The sequence below is a fragment of the Equus caballus genome, chromosome 2 (assembly GCF_041296265.1).
Source record: "Equus caballus isolate H_3958 breed thoroughbred chromosome 2, TB-T2T, whole genome shotgun sequence".
NCBI classification, from domain to species: domain Eukaryota; kingdom Metazoa; phylum Chordata; class Mammalia; order Perissodactyla; family Equidae; genus Equus; species Equus caballus.
The window spans coordinates 32,715,829-32,734,105 of NC_091685.1; the positions used below are offsets into that span (position 1 = coordinate 32,715,829).

At 57.7% G+C, this 18,277-nt stretch overlaps 1 protein-coding gene across 13 annotated transcripts in view; it reads left to right on the plus strand.

Moving 5' to 3' along the window:
* Positions 1-18,277, plus strand: part of HSPG2 (heparan sulfate proteoglycan 2) — a 99,002-nt gene that overhangs the window by 57,052 nt on the left and 23,673 nt on the right. For all 13 annotated transcript variants that reach the window (XM_070260776.1, XM_070260785.1, XM_070260779.1 and 10 more), the window contains 22 exons: positions 4,747-4,839; positions 5,190-5,270; positions 5,484-5,714; positions 7,385-7,498; positions 8,561-8,688; positions 8,829-8,915; positions 9,963-10,021; positions 10,215-10,382; positions 10,540-10,650; positions 12,872-12,972; positions 13,072-13,252; positions 14,031-14,156; positions 14,309-14,461; positions 14,539-14,681; positions 15,022-15,157; positions 15,240-15,394; positions 15,597-15,747; positions 16,485-16,654; positions 16,741-16,888; positions 17,358-17,509; positions 17,676-17,811; positions 17,911-18,062. In XM_070260776.1, coding sequence (XP_070116877.1) covers positions 4,747-4,839; positions 5,190-5,270; positions 5,484-5,714; positions 7,385-7,498; positions 8,561-8,688; positions 8,829-8,915; positions 9,963-10,021; positions 10,215-10,382; positions 10,540-10,650; positions 12,872-12,972; positions 13,072-13,252; positions 14,031-14,156; positions 14,309-14,461; positions 14,539-14,681; positions 15,022-15,157; positions 15,240-15,394; positions 15,597-15,747; positions 16,485-16,654; positions 16,741-16,888; positions 17,358-17,509; positions 17,676-17,811; positions 17,911-18,062 — 2,976 coding nt within the window. The remainder of the gene's footprint in view (positions 1-4,746; positions 4,840-5,189; positions 5,271-5,483; positions 5,715-7,384; positions 7,499-8,560; positions 8,689-8,828; positions 8,916-9,962; positions 10,022-10,214; positions 10,383-10,539; positions 10,651-12,871; positions 12,973-13,071; positions 13,253-14,030; positions 14,157-14,308; positions 14,462-14,538; positions 14,682-15,021; positions 15,158-15,239; positions 15,395-15,596; positions 15,748-16,484; positions 16,655-16,740; positions 16,889-17,357; positions 17,510-17,675; positions 17,812-17,910; positions 18,063-18,277) is intronic.

Sequence of the window (18,277 nt, forward strand, 5' to 3'; positions counted from 1 at the left end):
GGGTGCTGCTCCAAGTACGTTTACATGTCATAAGTCACAGCTCTAGGAGCCAAGTACTGCTACCGCCCCCTTTCCACTGAGGTGAGAGAGACTAGGTGACCTGCCCGAGCAGGGAGGTGGCCATGCTGGAATCCAAACCCAGGGCAGAGCCCGCCTTCCGTGTGACACTAGTCAGAGATGAACGTGTCTTGCTACTCCAGAGTCGTGGTCCAGTGGGGAGGTGATGATGAAGGCGATGCTGTGGGGCGCAGGGTCTTAGGGGTGGATCCGAGGCAGCCTGCCCCGCCGTGTTCCTCGGGCAGTCAGGGCCACCTGGTGGTATCCAGGGAAAGTGCATCTTGGTACAGGAGTCCCCTGCTGGCTGAAGCTGGTGCTCAAGCAGGTGTTTCCCCATGTCTAGGGCCCCAGGGAGGTCAGGGACACTTTGGAGGGGGGTTCCAAGGCTGCCCTGTCCCTGTTCCCTGGACAGACCCAAATATCCCAGCCTCCTCCCAGGGCTGGCCGCCTTCTAGTCCCTTCTCGGGTTCCTCCTCTCCTGGCCTCCCTGTCTGCCACCCTTCTGCCCTGTCCTGTGGTCCTCAGACCTCTCTCTCTCTGACTCCTCTCCTGGCGTCTCCCTGCATCCCACAGAGGGAGGCATATTTTGCACGGATGCGCCGGGCTCACCAGGTAGGCCTGTGATCTGAGTGGTGTGAAGTCGTTGTGACATGGGCATGGTGTGGTCTTCGATGCCCTCAGCCCCGCATAGGGAGATGCCCAATACCCAAGGCAATATGGGTCTGCATGAACCCAGGTAGTGCCTGTTGGCCCCACGGACAAGGCACTGCTGTGCCCAAGCCCTGCGATGCCAGGAGTTAGAGCCAGGAGGGGTATGTGCCTCATATGCCGCGTGGTCTGGTCCTGCTGTAACCGTCTGTGGCCAGAGTGGTGGCCAGGGTGGACACTAACTCGATGCTAAACCGCATGACAGCCTGGCCCCCCAGGTCAGCCTCGCGCTGCCTCCCATGCAGCCTCTGTTAACCCTCCATGTGGATGCCCCTCCAGTGGCCTGGAGTCAACCCCTGTGTGCCAGCCTAGAGAGGGGAGTGTGCGTCTTTCTCCCCAGTTGGTGTAGGCCTTTCTGGCCACCATATCCATGGGGAGAGGACACCCCAGCTCGGGGGCCCTGGGAGGTCTGAGCTGGCCTGTGCCCTCCGCCCTTCAGAACCGCACATCCCTCTCAGAGGAGCAGTTGCGGACAGCTGTGACAGCTGGGAGCATCCGCGGGCCCCCAGAAGGCAGGGGCCGGGCACCGCGGCTGTCACAGGTAACTCAGGGCCTGGCCAGCGCAGGCATATCTGGGGCCCCAAGGAGGAGACCAGAGAGCATAGTTCAAGCAGGAGCCTTGAGCGGAGGCCCTGGCCTTCCTGGGCCATTTTCACCCATGCCAGGCCTGGCCCCAGCCTGATGGCCTGTCCATTCCAGTGTTGCCCTCAGGAGACGTTCCAGATCCCTGAATGGCACCACGGGCACACGTGGAGAGTGAGGCCCAAGGAGCAGCGCCCCCCTGCCACAAATGCCTGCCCCTGGGGCTGCCTCTAGACTCTCAAGCCTGAGCTGGACAGAGCCCTGTGCCCCTCTCTTGCCAGGGGGCACCCTCTGTATGGGGCTTCTCCCCATAGTCAGGGCCCGTAGTCAGCCGGACCCATCCCAGGATAGCCCCACCAGGCTCATGAGGAGCAAGAGGGCAGCAGATACAAGGGCCAGAGCGGCAGGTATTGGCACCAAGAACAGAGAGCGCGGAAGTGGGTGGCGGGCTGGGCCTGACGCGTCCCGGACCAAGGCGAAGCCTCACGGCATCCTTTCTGTCTCTCTGCTCCTTCCCTCTGTCCTCCCTCTCCTGGCCCCCCAGGTGGATGAGGCCCAGAGGCGGATGGATGCCGAAATCTGGCAGCTCCTTTCCAGCTTTGCTGCCCACCCCCACCCGCCTCCCCAGGGGCTCTCGCCCCATCCCCAGCCTGCAGCTGCTCTGCGAGCATCTCTGCCTTTCCCCTCCTCCCCCTCCTCCTCCTCCTCCTCCTCCTCCTCCTCTTCCACCTCCTCCTCCTCAGCTTCTCTGTCCTCCTCAGCAGGCTCTCAGGTATGTGCCACGGCACCCACTGAGGGACCCCCACCTAGCGTGTTTTCTAGACCTCAGTTGTTTCTGCACCAACCTCACGAACTCTTGTTTCTGCACACTACCTGGGCTCTTATTTACTTTAGGTTCCCCTTTAAGTCAATCTTATACCAATTCAATTATGGCAGTTGTACATTTTTAAATAGACGTTAATATAGCCGCTAAATTTAAAAATGTTTTCTGCTGTGCCCCATAAATCATCTTGGGGTCCCCAAGAGGCACACACCAGATGTGAGGAGACACCGACCCTAACTGGACCGAGTGAGAGCGGTTGGGGTGTCCGGGTCCAGACACGGGGAGCACGTTGTCCAAAGATCAGGGCCAGGACCCGAGCCGTGGGGTGGGGGTTTCCGTCCCTCTGGCCTCTTGGGTCCCCTCCAGGGCCCGGGCCCAGCCCCGTCAGCACCATCTCTGTCCTCCTGGCCCCTGCCTGCTCCCTCAGCTCGCACGGCCTGTCCTTCTGTCCTAGTTGTCTCTCTCCTACGGAGCCTTCTCTCTGCTTCCTGAAAGCCTCTATTACTGGCAGCTGCCCCAGGCCTTCCTGGGGAACAAGGTAACAAGGAGTTGGGGGTTAACTGGGTCATCATCAAATCCTAAAATATCAGAGGGCCCTGTACCATACAAATGGGTAGACCAAGGCCCAGAGAGGGCAACACCCTTGCCTGGGGTCCCGCGTTCAGATCACAGTAGGGCTGAGATTGAACCCGGCTCAGCTCTTACCAACTTCAGCAGGCCACGGGCCGCTGGCAGAAAGGCTGTCTTCCCTGAGAGGTAAACCACGCCTCCTTTAGGCCCTCTCTACCCTGTACCAGATCACTGACCTAGCTCTTGGCACTGCATTCATTCATTCAAGAAGCATTATTTAAGGACTCACTGTGTGCCGTATTGCGTCCGGGCAGAAGACCCTGGCTTCCCAGAGCTCACTGTTAGTGTGCTTGTCATTCCTACCATCGTCAGCATCATCGTCGTCATTACTATTATTGTTAGCATTGGCGTTAGTGTTAGTATTGACATCGCCTCCACCTTGTTCAAAAAACCATTGAGTGCCTCTTAAGAATACATAGAATATGTATGAAATAACATACAGAGAAGCAGACCAGACAGTCCTGTCCAGGGGGAGTTAAGGACGAGAAAGATCTGCTGAGGCCAAGGGTGGAACTGGGCATGAGGAGGAGCTAGTGAACGTTGAGGCTGTGCGCTCGGCAGGCACAGGCCTGTACGTGGCCTGTTACTGAATCCTCACGCTATCCTTCAGGGTAGGTATTATTTTTACTCCCATTTCCATATGAGGAACGTAGAGCTCAGAGAGGTTAAGTGACTTGTCCAAGGCTATCCAGCCAGTAGAGCTGCACTTGAACCCCGGCCTCAGATTACAGAGTCTGCTCCCTTAGCTGCCCAGCTGCACATGCCTGCAGCTTGATCCTGGGCGAGGCGGTAAACTTGCTGGCATCTGAAGCAAACAGGACACCAGTTGTTTTGTGGTTATCTGGTTATACCCCTGAATCCTTACCTCGCCCGGAGCTTGTGGAGAACATTCTCAGGGCCCAGGTAGCCCAGAGCCTGGCATGTTGTCAGTAGGTGTTTAATAAATGCTTACCAACTGAATGAACACAAAGATGAACAAATGAGCTAGGCCTGGCGCAGTGTGATACTGATCTGAACATCTGCCCTGGTGGCAAAGGAGGGAAGGGAAAGTCCTATAGGGCAGAGCTGGGTCTTAGCTGCCCACTTGAAAGCCCCCTGTGGCAAGTGTGAGGATTCTTCCAGTTGTGAGCAATAGAAAACCCAAGTCCAGCTGGCCTGTCTGCAACAAAGAATCTATTGGCTCATGTAACTACAAAGTCCAAGGATACCTGGTATCAGGCATGGCTGGATCCGGGGTCTCAGTTGGCATCATCCTCCAGCTTCCAATCTGACTAGGAAAGGGAGTTTCTCTATTTCAGTAGAAAGAGCAGAAGTGCCAGGTTCCCATGTCCATCCCTGAGGGAGCCGAGAGGGGAAGTGGAGGAATATGCTGATTGGCCTGACAGCTGGCATGTGTCTCGTGTAGAGCAGGAGGGGGCGGCCCTCAAACCACATGGCCTGCATGTGTGACATAGTCTCCTCTAGAGGAAACCAGGGCTGCAGTTTGCAAAAAAGGGGAAAAGGGATTTGGAGCAAACAAAAACCGCCAGCCCAGGAGGCAAAACCTCTGAGGGGCCACCCTCAGCCCTACCCCCATGGCTGAGAACTTTTGAAACTTCTGCGGCCTCCGCATGGTGGTCACTGTCAATACTTGTCTGCTTCATGGGAAATTCCTTCAGGCGGAAAGGGACTTGGAGCTTATTTGCTGGGACTGTCAGGCAATGGGAAATGGGGAACCCCATAAAACAGAAAACAGGCTGCACCGGGACACCGCCACCAGGTCTGAGACAGTGAAGGAACTGAGAGATGTCCTGTCTCCTAGGCAGCCCCAGGCCTCTGGTGGGGGCTGGGGTGACAGGACAAGTGCAGAAAGGCCTTGAGAGCCTCCGCCCCATCACCTGTGTGGTCGTGCACCCCCCGGGGAGGAGGGCAGAGTCAGGCTGTGACCACAGGGCTTGCCTCTGCAGGTGGCTGCTTATGGCGGGAAGCTGCGCTACACCCTGTCCTACACCGCAGGTGCACAGGGCAGCCCGCTCTCTGACCCCGACGTCCAGATCACGGTGAGCACGTGGACCCCACACCGGGAGGGCAGAACCAGGAGGGGGAAGCCAGGGGCCACTGTCAGTGTTTCCTTCCTTTCTGTCCAGCACTTGGCTGGCCTGGCACAGCCTAAGGGGGTTAAGCCCTGTCCCCTGTCCCCCCTGCCCTGCCTGGTTGGACACTACCGAGGCAGAGGCCCAGCTGCTGGGAGAACAGGGCAGTGGGCATGTACCTGATTCCTTAGGGCACACGAGCTTGAGAGATTGGAGAAATGGGAGGCTGGTGTTACGGAGAGGCTGGGACTGGGGTGGACCCCACTGTCCCCGAGAGCCCCCCAGTTCACCTCCCAATCCCGCTGGTGTCTCCCCAGGGCAACAACATCATGCTGGTGGCCTCCCAGCCAGTGCTACAAGGCCCGGAGAGGAAGAGCTATGAGATCATTTTCCGAGAGGTGAGGGGCACTTGGCCACACTGCGTCTGACCCTCCTCCCCTCCCCGCTGCTTCGGATCCTGGCTCGGACGTCCACCCACCTGCCTCTCACTCCCCGACCCCACTGCACAGTCCTGGGCCAGTGCCTGAAGGCGAGGGCTGGGCGGGGGCTGCAGGAGCAATGCCCGAAGCCCAGCACCCCTCACCCACGCTGGCTGTCACCCCCTCGATCAGGAATTCTGGCGCCGGCCTGACGGGCAGCCGGCCACACGCGAGCACCTCCTGATGGCGCTGGCTGACCTGGACGAGCTCCTAGTCCGGGCCACATTCTCCTCGATGCCGCAGGCGGCCAGCATCAGCGCAGTCAGCCTAGAGGTCGCCCAGCCCGGGCCCTCGGAGGGACCCCGGGCCCTGGAGGTAGAGGAGTGCCGCTGCCCCCCGGCCTACGTCGGGTCTTCCTGCCAGGTGAGCGCAGTCGGCCAGACACCTCTGATCTGGCAAAGCTGGATCAGCACGCTGGTCAGCTGGCATCTCCATGGCCTGTGACTACTGTCATAACTTCCGTGTGCTCTGCATTCTCTCATTCATTCCTCCCAACAACCCTGAGAGATGGGTAATTATCCCCTTTTAACAGATTTTTTTAAAATAGAGGTGCTGAAGGGTGAGTGACTTACCCAAGGGCACACAGCTCCACTCTCTGGAGTTTAAGGCCCACTCATGCTCTCAGAGTAAGGGAGACAATACAGAACGCAAATTAGCCCAAAGCAGAGCGTGAAAATGCCTCAGAGAGGTGAACTGTGTGGAGCAGGGTAGGGTTCTAGGCAGATGAGAAGAATAAGCAGAACTCAGAAGGAAGACCGTGTGGGGAAATAGCCTGCAATGCAGAAAGGTCACTTCTGGAAGGCTGGGGGTGGGGGGTCCGCTTCCTTAGATCTGGAACAAGCTCCATTCAGTAGAGAATGCCAAGCTGCTAAGGGAGAGCTGTGATCTGGGCCCCAGGAAAATTCCTGTGCGGTGGTGAATGAGATGGATCTGGCAGAGGGAGAGACAGGGCATCCTATTTGGAGGGAGGAGCAGTGGGGGTGGAACAGACGGCTGTCAGTTGAAGAGAATCTGAGAGTATCTGCAGGGTTTGGCTGGAGACTGAACTCCAGGAAGGCCGGGCCTGAGCTCACTGTCACCACCAAATCCCCAGGCACACGGCAGGCGACCAGTGGTCATGTGATGACTGAATGTGGAACTGGGGAAGGGAGACCCCAGGAGGGGAGGGGGCAGGGCTGCAATGCCAGATGGGTGGCATCAAGATCAAGTATTAGAACAGCCAGCGCCCCCGCCCCCCGACTTGGGAAGTCCCCAGTGGGAATCCTCCTGTCTGCAGTTTTCCTACTGTGCACCTTTGCTGTGGCCACAGAACTTTCAAATCCAAATATATGAACTTCACATTCCACGAAGTCATAAAATTGAACACATTTTGAAAGAGAACCCCTGGGGAAAGCAGAATTCTTGATGCACGTTTGCTACAGTGAAGCAAAACGTTTATATACATCTCTTTGAAATGATTGGGAAGGAGGGCCTGGAGAGGTTTCAAAGAAGGGCTAAGGAGTAAAAATTCGTTGTTTTCAGAACCCGTGATTCTCGTAGAGTGTGTGAAAGCATCCTTGGCTGTGTGTGTGTGCCTCTTTTGCTTTATTGAGTGAATGTGAACATCGTTGTAAAGATCTTCAAGGGCTCCTTCCAAGAGTCTAGTTCTCTTGACCCTCTTTTTCCATCTAGGGGTTAAGTTTTTCAATACAGATTCTGCCAGAAGAATTTTCAGGAACAAAGTCCTGGGGATGGAGAAGGGTTCTCCATTAGGATGAGCTATTATTTCGGTAAATTCAGAGTAGCTGGAGATGTCAGGCAGGATGGGGGCGGACTCTGTCCCAGCTCTGGAGTGTCAAGAGGTGAAGGTGAAGCCGGAGGGGAAGGCCACTGAGAAGATGCTGGGGTGCACTGCTGGGCCTGGAATTTCGCCTCCCGGGGCCACTGCGGAGTCTGGGTGGTGGAGGGGGGTTGGAAGGAAAGGGATCTGGGTCTGCTGGCTCTGGATGGGACCACACTGGAGGTAGAAACCAACCCTCCCCTCCTCCCTGCAGGACTGTGCCCCGGGCTACACGCGCACTGGGAGTGGGCTGTACCTCGGCCACTGCGAGTTGTGCGAATGCAATGGCCACTCGGATGTGTGCCACCCAGAGACCGGGGCCTGCTCGGTAAGATGCAAGCAGAGCCATGGGAGGGGTCAGCTTCGCTGGGCCTGGGTGAGGTCCTGGGGCTGGTTCTGGGATAGGAAGGGGTGGGCTTGGTAAGGTAAGTCTAGGTCCAGGGACAAGGTCATGGGGCATGGCCTGTGGGACAAAGCACCTGGACCAGCAGATCTGGTCACTGAGAAGCTGCAGGCCTAGTGGGATGGCCAGAACTGTGGAATAACATCCTTCTTTATAAAGAAAACTTTGCTTCCTGCTATTTCGTATCACCAAAATGACAGCTATTCTCTGTAGAACAATCAGACTACAGAGATAACCCAAAAAGAAAACAAAAATTCCCTGCCATCCTCCCACCTGCAGGTAATCACCGTCCACACTAGAGTGTGGAGCTCTTTTTGTCTTTTTCTGGACCAGTATTTACGCATGTTGAGATGCCTTTTGTTTTACACATAAACATAAGATCATTGTGTTTGATGGTCACCTTTTTCACTTACAAGTTCGTGAGCATCTTTCCATATCGTTAAGTACTTTTCTATACCTGGACTTTTCGGAGTGACGTGTGTACAGCCCTCCAGGCTATGTGTTCGGGGGCTGGGTGGTTGAGGGCCACAAGCTAAACATGGAGCAAGGAACGCGCTGTGTCAATAAGACAAACGTGGCTCTCTCTGAAGGAGGATATAAAGCCCCACGTGTTGCAATGATGAAGCACGTACTTTCAAAGCTCTGTCCCCACCTACCCAAGTGTACACCTTTACTTCCCTCTGATATTATGAGAGTTTAGGTGGAAAATGTAAGAAATGCAATCAACATCATCCTTTTTGATAGCTATTTGGGTGAATATTCTTTTTATTTTATCCAGTTCCCTATTCATGGTTTGTTTCCAGCATTTTGCTTTTATAAACACCACTGAGCTGACCATCTTGTAGTGCAATCTTTGTGCCTCTCCACAACTATTTCTTTAAGATAAGCTCACAAACGTGGAATATCCAGATCAAGGGATTACAAAATTGTACAGTCTTTGGTAAATTGTGCCAAATGGTGAGTGGCTGACACCCTTGTGCCTCACAGCAATGCCAACACAATGCCGCTGGGGAGTTCTGCGAGCTGTGTGCTCCTGGCTTCTATGGAGACGCCACAGCTGGGACACCTGAGGACTGCCAGCCCTGTGCCTGCCCACTGACCAACCCGGAGAACATGTGGGTGCCCTTGCTCAAGGGCCAAGGAGGATTTCCCACCAGGGAGTGGAGGGCACCGCACTGGATTTGGGGGCAGAAGTGGAAGGAGCAAGGTGGGGAGTGGGCATCCCATGGCCTGACCATTGCCTCCCCTATGCCAGGTTCTCCCGCACCTGTGAGAGCCTGGGAGCTGGTGGGTACCGCTGCACAGCCTGTGAACCTGGGTACACTGGCCAGTACTGTGAGCAGTAAGTTTGCAAATAGGAGGGGTGAAGGGTGGGGGGGGTACATATGGTAGACTCCTAGGTGAGAGCCCTGGATGGTGTTGCTCAGAGAGGTGTCTAACAGGATTAGATCCCTCCCCTGCCCAGAACCCTGTCAAGATTCATCATTGCCCTTGGGACAAGCCCAGGCTCCTTTAGGTAGCCTTATCACACTTCAGTCTCATCCCACTTCTGACACCCAACTCTTACTCTAGCTGAGCTTAGCTTCCTGACTTCTTGATGTTCAGGCCTTTCCATGTGCTGTCACCTCTACGTGGAACATTCTTCACCCTCAAACCACTCCTTCCTGGCTAACTCCTGTTTAGCCTTCAACGTTCAGCTTCATTCACCCATTCAGCACATTTTTATTGAGTGTTTACCGTGTGCCATGCAGTGTGCCAAGGTGTTGGAGATAAAGTGGTGAACAAAACAAATTCAGTCCCTGCCCCTATGGAGCCTACCACGTGTAAAGGGAGACAGGACAGCAAGTAATCATACAAACAGATAATTACAAACAGTGATACGTTCTCTGAAGAGTGCAGTCTACTCCTAGGAAACGTAACAGCTCAGCAGTCCCATCCTCCGGGAAGCCTGCTGATTCTTGGGGCTGGATGAGTGCCCCCTTCCCGTGCCCTCACAGCCCCACATGCTCCTCACTCTCACTGACTTCATTTCCTTGTTGGTTTCTCATGTTGGTGACTTCCATAAGAGCAGGGACTTCATCATGTTCACTGTTGTCTTTCCATAACTTAGCAGAGTAGTTGCTTGGTAAACGTTTGTTGAATGAATTTCCTGGAGAATAAAGGCCTTACCACCACTGTTATCCAACCTGCTGACATTCCCTTACACTCCCCTTTTCTCAGCTCACTGAGGCCCTGTGTTGGGGCCTCTTTGGTCTCTGAAGTCCTTCCAGAGCTCTGAGCCGCCTGGCCCAACACTGGGCAGCTAGCTGGGCTTCTGGTTCCCCAAGTCCACTCTGGGGCACTGGGTCCGCTGGGGCCTGACAAAGCTCGTTCTTGTTCCTCCTTACAGGTGTGCCCCAGGTTATGTGGGTAACCCCAATGTGCGGGGGGGCCGGTGCCTGCCACAGAGTAAGTAGGACCTTGGCCCCAGGTTGGGGTGATGGGCAAGACAGGGAGCCTAGGGAATTTGAAAGATACTAGTAGGTCTGGGGGACAGGGCCAAAGGCAGGGCATGCCAATCCTTGGGAGGGCCGAGATATCTGAGGCACTGCCGCATGCTGGGGGCCTCCTGCCTGAATGGCCTCTCCTGTCCTGCCTACAGCAGACCAAGCCCCGCTGGTGGTCCAGGTGCATCCGGCTCGGAGCATAGTGCCCCAAGGTGGCCCCTACTCCTTGCGGTGCCAGGTCAGTGGGAGCCCACCCCACTACTTCTACTGGTCTCGTGAGGACGGGCGTCCCGTGCCCAGCAGCACCCAGCAGCGACATCAAGGTACCATGGCCCCAGGCCCCTCAGCCCTGTGAGCCAGCCCAGTGAGTGGGGAGGCACAGGCCTGTCCCTGCCCTACTGGGGGCCTGTCCTTGCATGCAGGGCTGGGTGGGAGAAGGGGTGTGTCTGCACTGACGAGCGCCCTTCCTCTCCCTGCCAGGCTCCGAGCTCCACTTCCCCAGCGTCCAGCCCTCAGATGCTGGAGTCTACATTTGCACCTGTCGTAATCTCCATCATGCCAATAGCAGCCGGGCAGAGCTGCTGGTCACTGGTGAGTCCCTACTTCCCCTATCCCCCAGACTGCCTGTGCTGGGCTGGGCTGCAGACTCAGATGCAGGCAGCTGGCGCATTCATCCAGCGGAGCGGGTGGTGGTTGCCTGGACGAGGGCACCGGCTGTGGAGATGGAGAGAGGTGATGGTGAAGACTGGATTTAGAGGCAGAATTGGCAGGACTCGACTGTGGCCACTGAGGGAGAGGATGATGCCCAGGGGTCTGGATTCCAGCAGTAGGACAAATGGAGTGCCATTTACTGAGATGAGAGAGCCTCGGTAGGAGGGTGTCTTCATTTGGGGTCCCCAAAGCAGAGTCCGAGATAAGGATTTACGTGTAAGTAGTTCATTTGAGAGGTGATGGATGGGCAGCCCTTGCCCAGCAGCACCCAGCAGCAACATCAAGGTACCCATGGAGACAGGAAAGAGAAGGCATCCTATAAAGGGTGTGTTATCAAGCGAGTTCCCACTGTGAGCAGTTGTTCAGTGCAGCTGAGGAAGGCGTAAAGTGTGCATCTTGGCGTTGCCCCACCCCAGGGTCAAGGGAGCTTGGGTGTGTGCACAGCTCCTCCAGCCATTGATCGAAGCCTGTCCCAGGAGCATCAATTCCCTTGCATTCTGTCCCACCTCATGGGCAGGCACAATGGTCTCCAGTGGCTGGAGAATGCCCTTGTGCAGTGGCTGGCAGAAGTTAAGCAGAGGGGGCTCTGCAGTGACAGGGCGAGGGGACCTGGGCGGGGCAACAGCAGCACCTGCAACAAACAGGTCAGAGGGAATCACAAGTTTGGTTTTGGACTTGTTGAAGTTTGAGATGTCTGGGGCAACATCTAAGTAGGTCTGTCAGGCAGGCATTTGGATATGTGAGTCTGGAACTCAGGAAAGAGGCCCTGCCGGAGAAATGAATTGGGGAGCTGTTGGCATAGGGAAGGTGTTTAAAGCCATGGGCAGGAGGAGGTTACCCAGGGAGAGTGTGGCTCCAGGACAGAGCCCCAGGGAGCTCCAACTTGAACATGTCATGTTGAAGAGAGAGGACAGCAAAAGAGACTGAGTGGACGCAGCCAGTGAGATAAGAGGAGACCAGGGAGGTGGCATGTTGGAAGTCAAGAGGGGAAGGGAGACGATGGTGGGCCTCACCAGATGCCCCAGGGAAGTCAGATACGGGCAGAGAAATAACCCTAGGAGGTCAGACTTTGACAAGAGTTTTCAGTAGAGAAAAGGGGTAGAAACCAGATTGGGGCAAGGCAGAGAATGGATAGGAAGGCAGCAAGTATAGACAGCAAGTGTAGACAACTGTTTTAAGAGTCTTGGCTCTGGGGCCTGCCCCGTGGCATGGTGGTTAATTTCGCACGCTCCACTTCAGGCAGCCCAGGGTTCGCAGGTTCAGATCCCGGGCGCAGACCTAGCGCCACTCATCAAGCCACGCTGGGGTGGCGTCCCACATTAAATAGAGGAAGATTGACACAGATGTTAGCTCAGTGCCAATCTTCCTGACAAAAGAGAAGATTCTTGGCTCTGAAGGGAGACCAAGAAGTGGGTCAGTAGCTGGGGGTAGTGTGGAGTCAAGGGGCTTTTTCAGAGATGGGAAATTCTAGAACACATTGAGCCCGTGGAGAGGGAGAGGAGAGACGGATGTAGCCGGGGTGGGCACAGCCGAGGGAGGAAGTCCTTGGGAAGGGCCCGGTGCTCAGAAGGTGGGGGCAGGGCTGGGTGGGGAGATGTCTCATCCTCTGGGGACTGGGAAGGAGGGAGGTGGGTGGATTTGGGAAGATGGGAAAAGTCCTGACGAGTAGTTTCAATTTTCTCAACAAGTGTGAGTTGAAGCCATTAGCTGTGAAAGTGGAAGGAGGGCTCGAGAGGGTGGAGAAATTGGGAGGTGTGAAATAGTTGTTTGGGAGGATAGAAACCCAAACCAGACAGAGAAGCCCAGTTGGAGTGAAGTGCGAAATGTTAAGAGCTCATTTGTGGTCTGTGATCGTGAATTGGAGCCAAGACTCATGGTGGGATGCTCTGCAGTCATAGCCTGCCAGCTGCTCGGTGCCAGCAGCAAGGTGGCCGGCAGGGTTTTGGCCACGATGAGGGAGGGAGGCACCAGGGGGTGGGATGGAATCTAAGCTAGACTGGGAAGGAAGTGACACCCAAACAGGACATGGAGAGAGAGAAGGTGGCCACAAGACAGGGGCCTGGCCAGCATCCAGCTCACTGGGGGCCTCCTTACCCCACAGAGGCTCCGAGCAAGCCCATCACAGTGACAGTGGAGGAGCAGCGCAGCCGGAGTGTGCACCCCGGAGCCGACGTCACCTTCATCTGCACAGCCAAGAGCAAGGTGGGCAGAACAGGGGGAGGGCGTCGGGGAGGACCTGCCTTCTGGGGTCTCCAAACCCCAGCCCTGACCCCGACTCCATCCGCCTCGCCCCGCCTACAGTCTCCAGCTTACACCCTGGTGTGGACCCGCCTGCACAATGGGAAATTGCCGGCCCGAGCCATGGATTTCAACGGCATCCTGACCATTCGCAACGTACAGCCGAGTGACGCGGGCACCTACGTGTGCACCGGCTCCAACATGTTCGCCATGGACCAGGGCACAGCCACGCTGCATGTGCAAGGTACACCTTCCTTTCCATACCTGACCTGCCCACCTCACCTCCCCCACCAGGCCCAGCGACCACTTCTTTAGAAACTGGCAGTTTCTGAGCATCTATGGTGTGCCAGGTCCTGGCCTAGACTCTGAAGAAACAGGAGAGAGAAGGATGAGTGTGGGCTCTGCCCTCCTGCAGCACATGTTCTAATGGGAAGACAGTAAGCCTGGGAACAAATGAACAAAGAAGACAATTACACCAGTGACAAGAGCTGGGATAGGAATAAATAGGGTGATGAGGTGGGAGGAGGCTGAGCTATTCTACATGGGGGGATCAGGGAGGGCCTCTCTGAGGAGGTGACATCTGAGCTGAGACCTGAAAGAAGAGAAGGTGTTCAGCCACTTAAAGAGCTGATGGAGAGTGTTCTTGGCAGAGGAAGCAGCATGTGCAAAGGCCCTGAGGCAGGAGCAGGTTGACGTATTTGAGGACCGGCAAGGCCAGCATGGCTGGAGCTACAGAAGGGAGGGTGGGTGAGGAACTTGAAGATGTGGGCAGAGGTGAGAGCTATGTAGTAGATCCCAGCAGGGAGTTTGGATTTTATTCTAAAAGCAACAGGGAGCCATGGACAGGCCTTAAGTGGAAAAGAACAAGATCCCATTGGCATTCTAAAAGCTCCCTCTGGCTGCTCTGTGAGCAAAGGGCCATGAGAGGCCAGAATGGGAGCAAAGAGCAGCAAGGAGGCTGTTGCCACAGATCAGAAGATACTCCCCACCCTCACCACGTGGTCTTTCTCCTCCCGTGTCAGCTTCGGGCACCCCGTCCGCCCCTGTGGTCTCCATCCACCCGCCGCAGCTCACGGTGCAGCCTGGGCAGGTGGCTGAGTTCCGCTGCAGTGCCACGGGGAGCCCCACGCCCACCCTCGAGTGGACAGGTGAGGCCGTGGCAGAACTGACATTCAGGGTGTGCTCTCCCTGGAGGGATGTGGGAGGCCAGGGGCAGGACTCTAGGCTGTGGGGTCTACCACCTCTGGGAGGCCCGGGCCACGCCAGTCCCGGTGGGTGCTGACGTACTTCTCCACGTCAGGGGGCCCCAGTGGCCAGCTCCCCCAGAAGGCACAAATCCATGGTGGCATCCTGCGCCTGCCGGCCATCGAGCCCTCAGACCAGGGCCAGTACCTGTGCCGCGCCTCCAGCAGCGCCGGGCAGCAGGTGGCCAGGGCTGTGCTCCACGTGCATGGTGAGAGACAGGGCTGAGGGTGGGGCTGGGAGCGCATGGCCACCCAGCAAGGTGTTCTCACAGGGCTCTGTCTGCAGGGGGCAACAGGCCCAGGGTTCAGGTGAGCCCAGAGAGGACCCAGGTGCACGAGGGCCGCACCGTCAGGCTGTACTGCAGGGCCGCAGGTGTGCCCAGCGCCACCATCACCTGGAGGAAGGAAGGGGGCAGCCTCCCCCCGCAGGTGAGGAGACCCGCCCGGGCCTGGCCTCAGGCTCAGCTGAGTCCCTGCACTCCCCACCCGCCTGCCCACCACACTCCCTCCTCCATCTCCTCCTCTTCTGTTTCTCTTCCCTTTCAAGATGGCAGCCTGCTCAGACATGCTGCTTGAGGCACCCTGGCAGGGAGCAGTGTTGGCCTCTTGCTTTGCTGCCTGGCTCCACCTTTCTTGGCACCCAACTGGGCCCTAATATTGGCTCTGTGCCTGCCACCATATTTTATACCCCCCACCCACCCTCACTGGCTAGCCCTTGCCAGGCTGCCTGGACCCCCGTGGGCAGCTGACCCTTCTTGCTGTGTGACAGGCCCGGTCTGAGCGCACAGACATCGCCACATTGCTCATCCCGGCCATCACGACTGCCGATGCCGGCTTCTACCTCTGCGTGGCCACCAGCCCCGCGGGCACAGCGCAGGCCCGGATCCAAGTGGTCGTCCTTCCAGGTTCGGGGCCTCCAGGGGCTGCAGGAGTGGGGAGGGCAAGCCAGGTATCCCTGAGGCCTCCTCACTCCTCTTCTGCCCCCAGCCTCAGGTGCCGTCTCACCGCCAGTCAGGATCGAGTCTTCATCGCCTTCTGTGACCGAAGGGCAGACGCTGGACCTCAGCTGTGTGGTGGCAGGGCTGGCCTACAGCCAGGTCACGTGGTACAAGCGAGGAGGCAGCCTGCCTCCCCATGCCCAGGTATGAGGGTCCCTGAGCCTGCGGCAGGGGACCTGGGGGTGGTCCCGTGTGCAGGTGGAGGCTTCACAGACTCTATAAGTGGGGGCCGGCCCTTATCTCCCTCCGTCCTCAGCTTCAAACGACTCGCTGAGGCTCAGAGGGCGTGGCGACTTCAGCCCCCTTCCCTGCCTCACATGTCTCTGTCCCCTCCACCCCGGTCCAGGTCCATGGCTCCCGGCTGCGGCTCGCCGAGGTCTCACCAGCTGATTCTGGAGAATATGTGTGCCGAGTGGAGAGCGAGTCAGGCGCCAAGGAGGCCTCTATCATCATCTCTGTCCTCCACAGCACCCATTCGGGCCCCAGCTACACCCCAGGTGAGGAGCCAGGTGGGGCCGGCTGGGGGCTGAGTCCTGGGATCTCCCCAGTGTTCCCAGGGAAGGTGCCCGTGGTCTCTTCGGTGACATCAGGACAAAAGGGGGCACTCTGGGCAGGCTTTGCCCCTCTACTCCCTCACTAGCGAGATGAGGGGACTGGGGGTGGCCATAACGTTGATCTGGGTTGTCTAGAGCCCCGGGATGAGGGTACTGTTTTCAGAATTCATCAGGAAGCAGCAGAGTCGGTGTTGAACACTGAGTCGAGAGTCAGGCTGACCTGGGTTCAAGTCCTGGCCCTACCCCTTATCAGCCTTGGACTGGTTATGTTACCTTTTGGGGCCTCAGTTTCCTCAAATGTGAAATGGGGGGTAATACTACCACCATGTGGTGTGAGCACATGGCAGACACTCTAGAAAAGGGAGCTATAGCATCATTGTCTGCATCCTTCAGCCCAGCCTGGGCACTAAAATTCTCTGGTTCTCTGCAGGCCAGAGCAGCACGTAATATATCAAGCAGTCAGGGGTGGGCTAATGGGCCCTGAACTCCAGGCTGGAAGTGGGGAAGGGGAGGAGGGATCTGGCTGGCCATACTGAGGCAGGAGAGCATGATCCCGCCCCAGGAAGGCCTCATATCTGCCCTCCCAAGCTAGGACCTGGTCATGTCCCCGGGCCCTCTGCCCCAGGGCTGCAGAACTGGGGCTCAGGAGCCAAGGCCTGACCAGCCTCTCTGTGCCCCAGCTCCTGGCGGAGCCCCAGCTCCGGGCAGCACCCAGCCCATCCGCATCGAGTCCTCCTCCTCCCACGTGGCTGAAGGGCAGACGCTGGATCTGAAGTGCGTGGTGCCCGGACAGGCCCACGCCCAGGTCATGTGGTACAGGCGTGGAGGCAGCCTCCCTGCCCGACACCAGGTATGGCAGTCCCCCAGGGCCAGCCTGCTGGAGGGATTGGATAGGGCCACTCCGGCCCCCTTCCAACCCTCCCTGTTTGCACTCAGACCCACGGCTCGCTTCTGCGGCTGCACCAAGTGTCCCCAGCTGACTCGGGCGAGTACGTGTGCCGCGTGATCCTTAGCTCTGGGCCCCTGGAGACCTCCGTCCTGGTCTCCATCGAGGCCTCTGGCTCCAGCGCTGACTCCATCTCTGGTGAGTGACTGCCAGTGACAGGGCAAGCTGGAGGAGGCCGAGAGCCTTCCACGGTCTGAGGTCCTCGTGACTTCTGTTACTTATGGCGGGGTGTTGCCAGGAGTCCCACATTGGAACTGGGCACAGGTCCCAGCCCAGGCAGACTCCACTTCTCTGAGAAACCCACCGTCTTCCCATCACTCCTCTCTCTGGCCACGTCATCCCTCATGTTTCTACTCCTGCCCACTCTTCCTCTCTGCCAGCCTTGACTACCCTCATCTCTCCCACTTCCTCACTCCCCTCCACAAGGCTTGGCCTGTGCCCCAGCCCTCCTCTTGGGGTTGCTCAGCTGAGGACCTCAAGTGCAAGCCACCAGACCCCTGAACATGTGGGCCTGGCCTCAGAAGACGAGGCTGAGCTGGCCCCAGGGTGGACAGTTCTTGCCCTCTCTTCTGGGGAGCATCTGCCACCCCTGACCCTGTCCCCACAGCCCCAGGACCCGTCCCACCTGTCAGGATCGAGTCCTCATCCCCCACAGTGGCTGAGGGGCAGACCCTGGATCTGAACTGTGTGGTGGCAGGGCAGGCCCACGCCCAGGTCACGTGGTACAAGCGTGGAGGCAGCCTCCCCGCCCGGCACCAGGTACAAAGTGGCAGGCAGGTGCAAGGGGGCCAGCCAGGGCCAAGCTACGGGTGGTGGGTTGCGGGGGTCCTAACCCCTGAGCTGAAGGGCTGGCAGTTCCCAGCAGGGGCATGGATGGAGGCATCCGGGAAGCCCCCTACTCACACCTTTGCTCATGGCTGCCCAGGTCCGCGGCTCCCGCCTGTACATCTTCCAGGCCTCCCCAGCTGACGCGGGCGAGTATGTCTGCAGGGCCAGCAATGGTGTGGAGGCCTCCATCACAGTCACAGTAACCGGGACCCAGGGGGCCAACTTCGCCTACCGTGAGTGGGGCCACCAGGCTGGGCTGGGACGGAGAAAGGGGATATAGGTGGAGGCAGCTTCAAAGAACTAGAGTGACCAGTGGCCATCGTCTCCCCCAGCTCCTGGTGGCTCCCAGCTCATCCGCATCGAGTCATCTTCCTCCCATGTGGCCGAAGGGCAGACCCTGGACCTGAACTGCGTGGTGCCCGGGCAGACCCATGCCCAGATCACATGGCACAAGCGTGGAGGCAGCCTCCCTGCCCGGCATCAGGTACAGGACTGGAGGATGGACGGGCCAAGAAGGGAATGGCGGCCCCTGGGTGGTGGAGGTGAGGGGTGGGGAGGACTGGAGGCTTCTCTGAGACGCGGGAGGCCTTGGGTCCCATTGCACAGGTGTATGGTGCGGGGGTTAGGACCCAGACTCTAGGAGCCACCAGCCTAGGAATCCTGCCTCCACCATTCATTAGCCTGTGACCTTGGGCAAGT